The sequence below is a fragment of the Saimiri boliviensis genome, chromosome 20 (assembly GCF_048565385.1).
Source record: "Saimiri boliviensis isolate mSaiBol1 chromosome 20, mSaiBol1.pri, whole genome shotgun sequence".
NCBI classification, from domain to species: domain Eukaryota; kingdom Metazoa; phylum Chordata; class Mammalia; order Primates; family Cebidae; genus Saimiri; species Saimiri boliviensis.
The window spans coordinates 6,955,166-6,969,432 of record NC_133468.1 but is presented as its reverse complement, the minus strand read 5'-3'; the positions used below and the strand labels follow the sequence as shown (position 1 = coordinate 6,969,432).

The window sequence follows — 14,267 nt, the reverse complement described above, 5'->3', positions numbered from 1 at the left end:
CTAGGGGCTGGATTAGATTAGTTTTTTTCTCTTTTTTTGGCGGGGGTGCCAATGGCAAGCATTTTTTGTAGATAACATGTACTTTGTATTGTATCATGTCAGGGAGTGTATATGTTATCAGATTGTTCATTTATAATAATACTAAGATTGTTACAGTGGGTTTAAATGATGTCAGCCTGATCTGTCCATTATAAAATTTCTTACAAACTTTTCAACCTAATGGTTTAGCATTTGGTAGATTCTTGAATTTTTACTAATTTATCTTCTTTTGGTTTCTCAGGAATTCATACCTGTTTTGTATGTAAGCAGAGTGGGGAAGATGTTAAAAGGTGCCTTCTACCCTTGTGTGGAAAGTTTTACCATGAAGAGTGTGTCCAGAAGTACCCACCCACTGTTATGCAGAACAAGGGCTTCCGGTGCTCCCTCCACATCTGTATAACCTGTCATGCTGCTAATCCAGCCAATGTTTCTGCATCTAAAGGTATGGTTTTCTCATGTGGACCAGTCTAATTTTTTTTTTTTTTTCTAAAAGGGTGCCTCTAATCAAATTGTGCTAGAACTCAATCAGTTAGGAACGAGAAATAAAAGGTACACTTTTCTTTAAAAAAGTAAATATACCTCTCTCCTTTTTTTAAAAAAAAAAAGAAGAAGAAGAAGAAAGAAAGAAAAATAAAATAAAACAAAACAAAAAAAGAATGGCCAGATGCGGTGGCTCAAGCCTATAATCCCAGCACATTGGGAGGCCGAGGCGGGTGGATCACGAGGTCGAGAGATCGAGACCATCCTGGTCAACATGGTGAAACCCCATCTCTACTAAAAATACAAAAAACTAGCTGGGCCTGGTGGCACGTGCCTGTAATCCCAGCTACTTAGGAGGCTGAGGCAGGAGAATTGCCTGAACCCAGGAGGCGGAGGTTGTGGTGAGCCGAGATCGCGCCATTGCACTCCAGCCTGGGTAACAAGAGCGAAACTCTGTCTCAAAAAAAAAAAAAGAAAACTGAAAAGAATTGTGGTTTAACTATTGGCTACCTTCCTTTTTTAATTGCAATTACAGATTGCATTGTGGGGATTGGTAGTTGGTTGGTGCTAGTTTATAACAGATGAAGTATTTTAGGGGATGTATTTCCTTTGGATAGGGCGTAGAGAGGTTTGTTCCCTGAAAGGTGTTAAGATTCACAGAGTTCCAGGCAAGCGTTATTGTTATGTCCTCTCTCCCTATTTATTCTGGTGCTGGTTTCCTAGGAGTCAGGCTAGTGATTTGGGCTGGGCTTTCCCTTGTTGAAGTAGGCTCACTGACAATTAGGGATTTGATTGCTTTTGGAGACTTATAATCACATATCTTCCGTCTGAGTTTTCATGGTGGATCGAGTGTTTAAGATCAGTCATCTTAGTGGTCATTCCTTCTATTTGTGACTTTTTTTCAATGCTAGCAAATAGACTTAAATAACTCACATTCTTCTCATATTTAATTTGCTTGTCTGTGATTTTCCTGCCTTAGGTCGATTGATGCGCTGTGTCCGCTGTCCTGTGGCATACCACGCCAATGACTTTTGCCTGGCTGCTGGGTCAAAGATCCTTGCATCTAATAGTATCATCTGCCCTAATCACTTTACTCCTAGGCGGGGCTGCCGAAATCATGAGCATGTTAATGTTAGCTGGTGCTTTGTATGCTCAGAAGGTAAGAAATCACTTCTTCCTCTATTTGTAATCTAAGAAGGAATTAAATCAGTGTTTTAGTTGAAACAAAAATACCTATCTTTATATTGCCACTGAAAAAAATATTAGGAAATGATATTGTTATTCTATGCAGAATATGATGTCCTGAATTAATGGTAACATAGCAGAACTTTTTTTGTTTGAGACAGCGTTTCACTCCTGTTGCCTGTAATACCAGCACTTTGAGTGGCCAAGGTGGGTAGATCACCTGAGGTCGGGAGTTCGAGACCAGCCTGGCCAAGATGGCGAAACCTGTCTCTTCTAAATATTCAAAAATTAGCCAGGTATGATGGCAGGCGCCTGTAATCCCAGCTACTCAGGAGGCTGAGACAGGAGAATTTCTTGAACCTAGGAGGCAGAGGTTGCAGTGAGCTGAGATCGCACCACTGCACATTCCAGCCTGGGCAACAGAACAAGACTCTATCTCAAAATAATAATAATAATAATAATACAACTACAAAGATTAAAAAGCTATATACTGCCCTCACAATTTGCCCTCAATGAAATTCCTTCTAGGCTTTAAGATCTTTATCCTAAAACAGTTCTGTTGAATTTCACCCTGGCAGTGGAAACCACTTATCTTCACAGGTGGGACAGAATGTCATTTCTCTACTCGTCTGAGACACATGCATACCTGATTGCTTCCTCTGCCCTATTGATTATGTAAAAATGCAGATTCACTGAGCCAGATTAAATTGTGTATTCGGTGGAAGGCTGATGAAGGACTCAAAAGAATGCAACCTTTTGTCTCTTACCGACCTATGACCTGGAACACCCAACGCTCTACCTAGAGTTGTCCCACCTTCCAGACACAACTAGTGACAACGTTACATATACTGATGTCTCGTATCTCCTTAAAGTTTATAAAAGCAAGTTGTACCCTCACCACCTTAGGCACATGTTGCCAGGATCTACTGATGTTGTGTCAAGGGCATGTCCTTCAACTGGGCAAAATAAACTTTCTAAATTGAGAATGGTATCACATATTTTGAGTTCACATCACTAAGGGGATTTGTATCATCAGGTGTACGTATATGCCAATAATTCTGTAAAAGAAAAATTACTTGCTTGTGATACATTGTTTCTATAGCCAGAGACTGGAGTTTAGTTAATTGTGGAAACTTTTTTCACTTGGTTGAAATCTGGCAGATAGGCAGAGTCAATGGATGGGTAAAACGGCTGCCACCTTAGTATAAACCAAGGCAGTACCGTCAGATCAATATAGGTAAGCAGTCATTGTATTCTGTTTTTTCACCTACTCACAGTAAAAGCATGGCAGTTTCACCTTGGAAGTTTCTTGAAGTAAAACACCTTAGTTTTATTAAATCTTGACCATGAGTTGAACATTGTTTTCCTATTTTCTGTGATAAAGTGGAAAGTACATATAAAGCAGTTTCTTTGCATACTGATGGTTATCTTGAGTTAAAGCATTCATGCAACTGAGTTTCAAGGTGAACTATTTGCATTGTTCATGGAACACCATTTTTAATTCTAAGAGCTACTGATAAACTATGGTTATGCATGCTTATATATTTGGCAGATGTTTACTTGAAAATAAACAATGGTGAGCCTATCAATTCAAGAAAAACAACTGCAAAATAATGGCCAATGATAAAATTTGAGCTTTTAAGTGACAGTTAAAATTTTGGCAAACTATTATCTACTGCCTTCAGCCTGACAGCTTCTTAGTACTTACTGATGGGTAGTATTAATAAATGTGATTTTTAAAAGTATTATGATGAAATAGGCCATTTAGAAGATGCACATGACTTAATGAACCAATATTTTTCATATAGCTAATGCATAATCTTAAAAACCTTGCATATTAAAAGATCCATTCAAAGTAGAAGCCAGATCCCCAGGGTTTGGTGGCTAACACCTATAATCCTAGCACTTTGGGAGGCCGAGGCGGGTGGATCACCAGGTCGAGAGATTGAGACCATCCTGGCCAACATGGTGAAACCCCATCCCTACTAAACATACAAAAATTAGCTGGGTATGGTGGCCTATAGCTGTAGTCTCACCTACTTGGGAGGCTGAGGCAGGAGAATTCTTTGAGCCTGGGAGGCGGAGGTTGCATTGAGCCCAGCTTGCACTGGTGATACAATGTGACTCTGTCTCCAAAAAAACAAAACAAAAAAAAACCAAAAAAAAAACCACTCCAAAGTAGAAGCCAGATCAATTAATTTTAATGTAGTCATTCTAAGTTTATTGACAGAGTTTCAGTTTCTGCATTGCAACTAAACTCTACACTGTGGAGTTTTAGTATAGTATCAAAGAAGGAATATCCACAGTTATTGAACAGGTTATTTTATCACTCTTCCAGTGATATATCTCTGAGAAAATTTGGTCATATTTTCTTTATGTATGTCAAACAAATAACATATTGCAACAAATGCAATTTAAAATATGTGGCAAAATGGGCTGTACTTGTTGTTTTATGCCTGTAATTCTAGCACTTAGGGACTCAGAGGCGGGTGGACCACTTGAGGCCAGGGGTTCAAGACCAGCCAGGCCACCATGGTGAAACCTGTCTCTACTAATAATACAAGCATTAGGCAGGCATGGTAGTGCATTCCTGTAGGTCCAGCTACTCAGGAGGCTGAAGCAAAAGAATCACTTGAATCAGGGACATGGAGTGTATAGTGAGCTGAAATCATGTGCCTGCACTCCAGCCTGAGTGACAAAGCGAGATCCTGTCTCAAAAAAAAATAAAATATTTGCAAAAATGGGTCAGGCTTGATGGCTCACGTCTGTAATCCCATTACTTTAGGAGGTCGTCTCTACCACCACCACCACCAACAAAAAACACTTAACCAGGCGTGGCTCAGGAGACTGAGGCAGGAGAATCGCTTGAACCTGGCAGGCAGAGGTTTCAGTGAGCTGACATCATGCCACTGCACTCCAGCCTGAGTGACAAAAACAAGACAAAATCGAGGAAAAATACAGTTTTTACTAAAATGTTAATCATGTTTAATGGATTAATTATTAGTATCTGCTTGTGGGAACTAGGAAATAAAAATAAGAAAAAATAAAATGTATTTAAATACTTAAATTTTTTTTTAGTTTTAAATTTCTCTTCAGCAAATATCTGTATGTATATCCTGTATAAACAAAAGCACTTTGAGTTTCTTGGTATTTTCGAGAGCATAATGTGGTCCTGTAAATTCAAGGAAAGCCTGAGACCAAAAAGCCCAAGGACTGCTCCCATCAACTAAGTTTATCCTGCGTTTAGTGAACAGGGATAGAAAACAGTCTTACAACCTTTTTTCCCCTTGTGTAAATGAGAGAACTGAAGGTTGTTAACCCAGAGTAGTAGGATAATAACTTGGTAAGTTGCAAATTGTAAGGAATCAGACCCTTTCAATTTAGCAGTATGTTTAAAATGTATTTTCTCTTTCTCTCTCTCACCAAGTGTCTTGTCATTTCTTCTTTGTTTTAATGGTTCATGCAGTTTTCCCTCTTCTGTCTTCCTAGTCTTCTGACTTTCTTTTGTATATTACTTCTAGTGTCACGAGATAGACCCTTCCTCCTGCTGCACATCTTGCTACCCAGAGTAGTTCTGTTGATTTCTTCCCTCATGTTCTTCCTCAGCATAATCCACATTATGTTCTATCCTGCAAAACAGAGGTGCTTGTCACTTTTCCCCTCAGCTCTGACCTTTTGCCTTTATTCACTGGGTTTTCCTTTATCCAGGTTTCTTTTCATGTTATATCCTTCTTTGAATGCCTTTCTGTACATGAAATATTTCTTTGTGCATTATGAATGTCAATTTAGTGAAAGGAAAATTTTTCTCCTAAGACTATGTAAGCAGACTAAAGTTATAATTCAGCAGGTGACTGAGCATAGATAGGAATGTTGCAGGAGCTGTCCTGCTACTGGGCTAGTTGAATTTATGTCACTGTTAGTGTACCATTTTAAGATTACTCAATTCATCCACAAAATGTGCCAGAATAGCTAAGTAGAGTTTTGGACTGTATAATTGTCCTTCAGACTTGTTTTTTAGCAGCAGACACATTTACAAATGTAATCTTACTCTGACTCTGAGCTTCATTATATAGTACAGACCAAAGGTAAGCTTTTCCAGTTGAAGTAGGAGCCTGATATGAAATGCACATCCTTGGCCCCAACAAAAACAAATAAAACTCTCACTATGTTAAGAGCTTTTTGTAGAGAATTATTAAGAAAAGCTTCTTTCAGTCAGAACTGCCATCTTCCTGTAATTCACTAAAATGATGAACACAAAGGGAAAGAGGAGAGGTATGTGATACATGTTCCCTAGGCCTTTTAGAAAACATGGAGTTGTTCCTTGGTCACGTATATGTGAATCTGTAAGAAAGGTGATATTGTAGACATCAAGGAAATGGGTACTGCTTCAAAAAGCAATGCCCGTAAGTGTTACCATGGCAAAACTGGAAGCATCTACCGTGTTACCCAGCATGCTGTTGCCATTGTTGTAAACAAACAAGTTAAGGTCAAGATTCTTGCCATGAGATTTAATGTACAAATTGAGCACATTAAGCACTCTAATGGCTGAGATAGCTTTCTGAAACACATGAAGGAAAATGATCAGGACAAGAGCCAAAGAGAATGGTACCTGGGTTCAACTGAAGCACCAGCCTGCTCTACCCAGAAAGCAGTGAGAACCAATGGGAAGGAGTCTGAGCTGATGGAACCTATTCCCTATGAATTCAGGCATAATAGGTGTTAAAAAATAAAAGACCTCTGGACTGTTAAAAAAAAAAAAAAGGCAAAAATCAGCATGGGAAGAAATTATATATAAAGTACTAACAGAGGTATGTTTATAGTAGGAGTTTTTGTTAGTTTGTTTCCCAGCTGAGGATTTGTTGGCGTAAATGTAGCCACATACAAACATAAGTTATGAAAAACACAGTCACGATGTGCTCTCACCATCTCCCAAGCTGAGACCCCTAAAACCCACTTCTATGGGAGAGAGAGGAAGGGGGAGCCCTGAAACTGCCTAGGAACAGTCAACCCTTGGGCCCGTGCAGGGTGGGAGAGCCGAGCATCAGTACAATGGATAGTCTGTGGAGCGGGATAGCTTGCACAGCTAGCCCTTGAAGTCTAGGTCGATGATGAAGTACAGGTCCCTGTTCTTGGCGCTGGGCCGAAACCTGATGGTGCCGAAGATCTCCTCTCCTATTTTCACATTCAGGTAGTCCTCCATGTTGAACACCGTCGGCTTCAGGTGTGGTGGTGAAGCCAGTCCTCTTGTGGCACTGAACTCGAAGTAGGCCACCAGGGCATGCACACAGTCATTCTGCTTCACTTGTAGGCAGAATAGGGAGGTGAAGGTCAGTTCTTACTCCCTGATGGTGTAGATGTCCACCTCCTTTATGAGGCAAGTATTGGACCAGCTGTTTGGGATCCACCACGTCCACTAGGGGCTCCTTGATGGCCACAACTTGGATGCAAGACATGTCGAAGTCATACATGTTTTCCCACCAGTGGATCTTATAGTCTTTGTACTGCCAGTCCTTGATGGACATCACATTACAGTGTGGCCTGGTCTGGGAAGATGAGGATATTAGGCACCAGCCACTTGTCCTGGGCGTAGAGCATGGTGTTGAGCATGGACTCATAGAAGAGGCAGTAGCCCATCTGCTTGCTGATGATGTCCACCTTTTCCACCCGGAGCTCTACTTCCTCCAACTTCCCCTTGATGATGGTCACCATGTGGTCTAACTTGTTGGCTTTGACAGTATTCACCGCATAATCGGAGATTGTGGACCACTCAATCCTGATGACCTTGTAGACCCCAACCTTGGTGACAAACATGCAGAGGATGCCTGTGCCTGAGCCCACTTCCAGCACCACCTTGTCCTTGAAGAGGTGCTGGTTGTGAAACAGGGAATTGCAGTACGTGAGGTGTACGTGTCGTCCTTCAGCATCTCCTTATGGATGTCGAAGTGAGCGTAGGAGTCAAAGTAGTAATCTTTGGGCATCGTGTCCTAGGCCTTGGGCTTCTGGCTGCTTTCTGCCTGACCACAGGACACCTCCATGATACAGTTCACGACCTCGGCTGCCACCACCTTTACCTGCACGTATTCTTTCTCTGGCCACCAAGACCCCTGCCTTTTTCTATAGTAGGATTTTTAAGAGGTAAAAGAAGCACAGTGAGAACAAGATTAACTTGGATATATTCTTTGCTAAGGCTATATTCCCCATTTCAGGATAAAACTTGGAATTATATGTTTGAGCCTAGCATGTTTGAAGCATGCTTATTTCTGACAACAGTGTGTCTTCTTTCTTTTTGGCAACGAAATAAAATGTCTGCCTATCTGCTGAAACTACTGTATTTTGTAAAGTTAGTAGCTACTTTTTAATTGATTTATTGATTGATGATTGATTGAGATTGATTTGAGTCAGAGTCTTGCTCTGTCACCCTGGCTGGAGTACAGTGGTGCGGTCTTGGCTCACTGCAGTGTCCACCTCCCAAGTTCAAGCAATTCTGTCTCAGCCTCCTGACTTAGCATGTGCCACCACACCTGGCTAATTTTTTAATAGAGACAAGGTTTCGCCATGTTGGCCTGGCTGTTCTCTAACTCCTTACCTCAAGTGATCTACCTGCTGCAGCCTCCCAGTGTGCTGGGATTACAGGCATGAGGCACTGCACCCGACTGAAAAGTTAGTAATTTTACAAGGATGGAAGGAACTAACCATATGGAGATACTACTTATGTGTCAGATGCTACTAGGTGATTTAATAGCTAGGTCAGTTCTCAAACAGATGTGGTTATTGTTTATTAGAGAAAACTCTTTACCACTGAGGAAATGATAGCAAGGAAAGTAAATTTCCGAAGTGCATGTGATCCTAGAGCTAGAATTCTAACGTGAACCTGATGATAGTTAAATAAAGCTTATGCTGTTCATACTTTGGTCATTGTGTGTCATTGATAATGTTTTTATTTAGTATGTCTTTTAGTGAAGAGAAAGAAAATGTATATATGTGTATGAATGTACACATATATTACTTTTACAGGTTTCCTTGTGACTTCATTGCTTTAACTTAATTTTGCCAGTAGGATCTCATGTTTATAAGGTGTGAATCTAACGAGCTTTCAGAGGAGCGGTGTTCAGGAATGTTGGAGTGGGAATACTCCTTCAGCATAGATTTTCTGGGTAACTAATTAAATTAATAAGCCCTTAGCTGGTTAAGAGCTGAGCAAAAGCTGTTTTAGCTGGGTGCTTAAATGCAGTCTTTTGGTCTGAATGCCACATTTTTTTATTCTTACAGGAGGCAGCCTTCTGTGCTGCGACTCTTGCCCTGCTGCTTTTCATCGTGAATGTCTGAACATTGATATTCCTGAAGGAAACTGGTATTGCAATGACTGTAAGGCAGGCAAAAAGCCACACTACAGGGAGATTGTCTGGGTAAAAGTTGGACGATACAGGTAAACCTGGAGAATAGCACTCATTTCTTTTACCATCCTCTGTTTCTTGGGACTTCTCAGATACAATGCTTAACATATTTTCTAATGATCTTCTTAATTAAGCAAGGTACCCTCCCCTTCTCTTATTTATTTTTTTCCTTATAGGAAAAGAAACCTAACTTTATGATTTGTAATTATAGGAACAATACATGTTCTCTGTGGAAATTTTTTTTCTTTTATGTATTTCGTGGAATTTTTTTTTAATGAAAACACACTAATAATCTCACAAGGCAGAGGCATTAACATTTCATCATATGTACTCCCAGACATACCAATACACAGTTATCCTCCCCACTCTACATCTTTACAGTTTATACTCAGTTTTGTGTCTTGGGTGGGTTGTTTTGAGAAAGGGTATCCTCTGTCATCCAGGCTGGAGTGCAGTGGTACGATCATTGCTCACTGCAACTTCAAACTCCTGGGCTTAAGGGATCCTGCTGCCTCAGCTTCCTGAGTAGCTGAGACTGCAGGTACATGCCACTGTGCCCAGCCACTTTTTCTTTTTAAAAATATTTTGATTAACTATGGAAAGCGCAAAGAATGTAACGTGCATGATTTTAAAGAATAACAAAAGTGGTACCTGTGTATGTATCTCCCACTTAAAGAAATAGAACACTATTGGTACTTTTGAGGTTTATTCCATGCCCTGATTCCATTCTCTCCTACCCGCCAGAGGTAACCATTGTACTAACTTTAGGTTTTTCCTTCATCCTTCCGTGAAGATATACCATGTTTTCTTTGGTATATTTTAGACCTTTGTGTAAAGGAATTATTTTTGATATATTTTTCTGTAACTTTTTTCATTCACTTTTATACTCCTGAGATTCACCGTAGTATAGTATGCTGGTTCATTCATAGTTCACTGTTCCTTTATATAGTCACATAATGTCTAGTTCACTTATATAGTTTCCTGTTTGGACTGCGAACATTTGGTCAGTTTTTCTTGGTGTATATACTTGGGATCTTGTATATAATATACTCACATACCAGTATATACTTGGTTTATGTACTTAGGGCCTTCTCTAGGGCATTCTCTGGATTAAAGTAGGTAGTTTCCAGCTTTAATAGGTAATGCACAATTGTCTCCCTAAATTGGCTATGTACTAATTTACATTCTTTGATTTTGTTTGTATGTGTTTGTGTTTTGATTTTTTGGTGCTATTGTTCCATACTCCTAATGATTATTGAAGGTTTCCTTTTTAAAGGCCAAATTGTATTTTATTTTGTATAGTATACCATGGGTAATACTATTATTTTCTTGATGTTGAGCATTTATATTTTTTCCAGTTTTTCCTTACTTTTTTTTCTTTTTTTGAGACAGAGTCTTGCTCTGTCATCCAGGCTGGAGTGTAGTGACATGATCTCGGCTCACTGCAACCTCTACCTTCCAGGTTCCAGGGATTCTCCTGTCTCAGCCTCCCGAGTAGCGGGGAGTACAGATGCGCACCACCATGCCTGGCTAATTTTTGTAATTTTTATTTTATTAGAGACGGGGTTTCACCATATTGGCTGGGCTGGTCTTGAACTCCTGACCTCGTGATCCACCCACCTCGGCCTCCCAGAGTGCTGGGATTGCAGGGGTGAGCCACTGCACCCAGCCAGTTTTAACTTATAATGCTTCAGTGAATGTTACTGTCATAAGTCTCTGTTTCTATCTCATTATTTCCTTTAGGTAGAGTCCTTGAAGTAGAACAATTGAGTCTAATGGAGTGTGTGCATGTTTGGGAATGTGGGCAGATGTTTTCCAGCTTTTAGCACATACTACTTGTTTGTGTTCTAGTTAGGTTGTAAGAATGCTGTTAAGATGGACTTAAATATGGACAGACAGCCATTGCTAATCCTTACTCTTATATGAGTAGGTTATTTTCCTAATTCCTTGCAGCCTTCTAGAGGTGTCTCTTCTCCTTTTCACCTTTTCCAGGTGGTGGCCAGCTGAGATCTGTCATCCTCGAGCTGTTCCTTCCAACATTGATAAGATGAGACATGATGTGGGAGAGTTCCCTGTCCTCTTTTTTGGATCTAATGACTATTTGTGGACTCACCAGGCCCGGGTCTTCCCTTACATGGAGGGTGATGTGAGCAGCAAGGATAAAATGGGCAAAGGAGTGGATGGGACATATAAAAAAGGTAACTTTATTCTTTTTGTTTCTCAGGCTAACACAGACCTCTGTTGCCTGAGTGTCTGCTCTGTTTTAGAATTCACATACTTTCCATTTTGAAGCTGTGTTCTATCCTCTTGGGGCATTATGTGGCTACAAATACAGTGTTTTTCAGGGAAGTTAACCAATGTAACTCATATTTAAGCCTTAACTTTTACTTAACTAGAATTTCCTTGAGCTTTTTTTTTGACTTATCAGTTGTTTTCTCAGCATCCCATCAAATAATGGAGTTCTAAAACTATTTTATAGAAGAAACACAGAGCCTCAGATCTCTCACAGAGATGCATTTGCTCCAAGGAGTTTAGTTTTTTTCCTTTTTTTTTTTTTTTTTTTTTTAAAGCTTTTTGGGAAGAAATAAAATTCACCAGATATTATACAACAAACCAGTAAAGGTCAAAGCATAAATGCTCTGAATCAAGAGAAAGTTTTGTAAACTGGCCTAGTAATGAAGGCAGGGAAGACAGCTGGGTAGAACAGGGTACCCCTATTATCAGCAGAACTAGTTTTACTGCTTACCAGGTGGTTGAATCAACTTTGAACCTGGTTTTCTCTTACCAGATAATGGAGAAAGTTTGCTCTGGGAATTCAGTGGGATTATAAAAAGTGACACAGCAGAGTACATAATTGGTATCCCCTTAGTGGTAATTACCTTCTTCCTGTAGCTGTCCTTTGAAAGACAGTATATCTCTTGCTATTTAATATGTTTGGTCCTTAAAGTACAGATGGTTCCCGACTTAAAATGGTCCAACTTATACCTTTACGACGATGCACATCTATTACGTTCCTCAGCTTATGATGGGATTACATCCAGGTAAACCAGTTGTTAACATGAGGAGCATCTGTTTAAGATTTTGTCTATAGGATGAAATGAAAAGGGATTCTAAGCAAGTGACATGCAAGAAGATTGTAAGCATGTAAAATTTCCTGGTTAGGGAATAGGAGTGATGTCCATAGGGAACAAGTTTATCAAAGGTTCTGTTTGTCACATGTTACTTTAGTAGCTCCTCACTTAACCTGTTTGTCATGTGGTTTCTGTACAGAGATATGGACTGTCAGTTCTACTGCTAATAGAAAAATACATAATACTGTGCTACGAGTATTAATACTTCAGGATCTGGGGTCTTGAGTCTTATAATCTCAGATGGTCAGGGATCAAGTGACCAGTATTTTGGCCTGCACAGAACTGGCCAACACTAAGGCTGGCAGGGGGAGAAAGTACAGTAAAAGGAATACCTGAGGTCTGAGCCTGCCTAAGCTCTGAGATTCTACCAGGGGGTTTTTAGGTGCCTCTGACTTCTTGGAACTTGTGTTTTTGCAGAGGAATCTGAAGTAGATACCAGCCTTCCAGGATTTTGGTATTGTTAGTATTGTGGCAGAAGTATACATTGTATATGCTATGGGAACAGAGCAAGAGGATGCTGGGGAGCAATGTTTGGAAGTCGTAGATGATTACTAAGTTACTCTTTGGGGAAAGAATAATAATAATAATAGTTACCATTTTTGTTTGCCAGACCCTGTTTATTTATTTCAGTGTTTATTTTCTGCTTTAAGTGCTAACAGTAACCCTATAAGGTAGATCTTGATCTTGCAGATGAGGAAACTGAGGCAAATTAATGTTAAAGAACTTGCTCAACATTCAGTACCAGTAAGTGATAGAGGAAGGTTTCTGACTCTGATAGTAGGGCCAGAATCTAAACTCTTAACCTCTACACTGACTTCAAAAAGAAAAAGACTTAAAATGTCTCAAGAAGTCAATACATACAAAAACGTGTTGAATCTATTAATAACATCCTGAGTTAGCAACCTCCAAGCATTTGGTATAGTTTAAGCACTTGGTTGGGGGAGCACTGGGCTATTTTCCTGAAAGGATGAATATCTAACTAGATCCCTAGTTAGACCAGAGTTTTAGAAACTTCAGCCTGGGACAGTGTTGGGACCATTAAAAGGCGAGAGGCTGCAAGTGGGGAAATGAGCAAGATGGCTGTTTCAAGTAGTTTGGGGCAGAAATGATGAGTTTCTGCTGAGCGCGGTGGCTCACGTCTGTGATCCCAGCACTTTGGGAGGCTGAGGCAGGTGGATCCTTTGAGGTCAGGAGTTTGAGACCATCCTGGCCAACACTTTAAATAGTCTGTCTCTACTAAAAATACAAAAAAAATTAGCTGGGCATGGTGATGCACACCTGTTATTGCAGCTATTTGGGAGGATGACGGAGGAAAAATCGCTAGAACCTGAGAGGCAGAGGCTGCAGTGAGCCGAGATCACACCACTGCACTCCAGCCTGGGTGACAGACAAAGCAAGACTCTGCCCCCCACCCCCCAAAAAAGGAAAGAAATAGGCCAGGCACGGTGGCTCACACCTGTAATCCCAGCACTTTGGGAGGCCAAGGCAGGTAGATCACGAGGTCAAGAGATCAAGACCATCCTGGCCATCCTGGCCATCATGGTGAAACCCTGTCTCTACTAAAAAAAAAATACAAAAATTAGTTGGGCATGGTGGTGGGTGCCTATAGTCCCAGCTATTTGGGAGGCTTTGGCAAGACTCTGTCTCAAAAAAAAGAAGAAAGAAAGAAAGAGTGAGACTAATGGTGAATTGTTCATGGAGATGGAGAATATGATTTATATTGGATAGATGTTAAGGAGGTAGACTAGGACATGCTGAATAATAGGATGTGGGAAAAACACATTTTAGAACAATTTAGATGACTCTGTGGAACACATACAAACTCCGATAGACGGCTACAAGGAAATGAAGAACAGGATAGGTCAGAGGGGAGTTTTTTTTTTAAAGATGGGGTTTCACCATGTTGATCAGGCTGGTCTTGAACTCCTGACCTTGTGATCCACGGCTTCAGCCTCCCAAAGTGCTGAGATTACAGGCATGAGTCACCACACCCGACTGAGGGGAGAGATTCTTTAAAGGATTGACAGAGCATGGGAAG

The 14,267-nt window shown here is 40.4% G+C and overlaps 1 protein-coding gene and 1 pseudogene across 11 annotated transcripts in view; one reads left to right on the top strand and one right to left on the bottom strand.

Moving 5' to 3' along the window:
• Positions 1-14,267, top strand: part of NSD1 (nuclear receptor binding SET domain protein 1) — a 170,710-nt gene that overhangs the window by 125,651 nt on the left and 30,792 nt on the right. For all 11 annotated transcript variants that reach the window (XM_074390577.1, XM_074390575.1, XM_074390573.1 and 8 more), the window contains 4 exons: positions 281-481; positions 1,499-1,678; positions 8,974-9,130; positions 11,091-11,296. In XM_074390577.1, coding sequence (XP_074246678.1) covers positions 281-481; positions 1,499-1,678; positions 8,974-9,130; positions 11,091-11,296 — 744 coding nt within the window. The remainder of the gene's footprint in view (positions 1-280; positions 482-1,498; positions 1,679-8,973; positions 9,131-11,090; positions 11,297-14,267) is intronic.
• LOC104652676 (protein arginine N-methyltransferase 1 pseudogene) lies at positions 6,746-7,763 on the bottom strand (annotated as a pseudogene).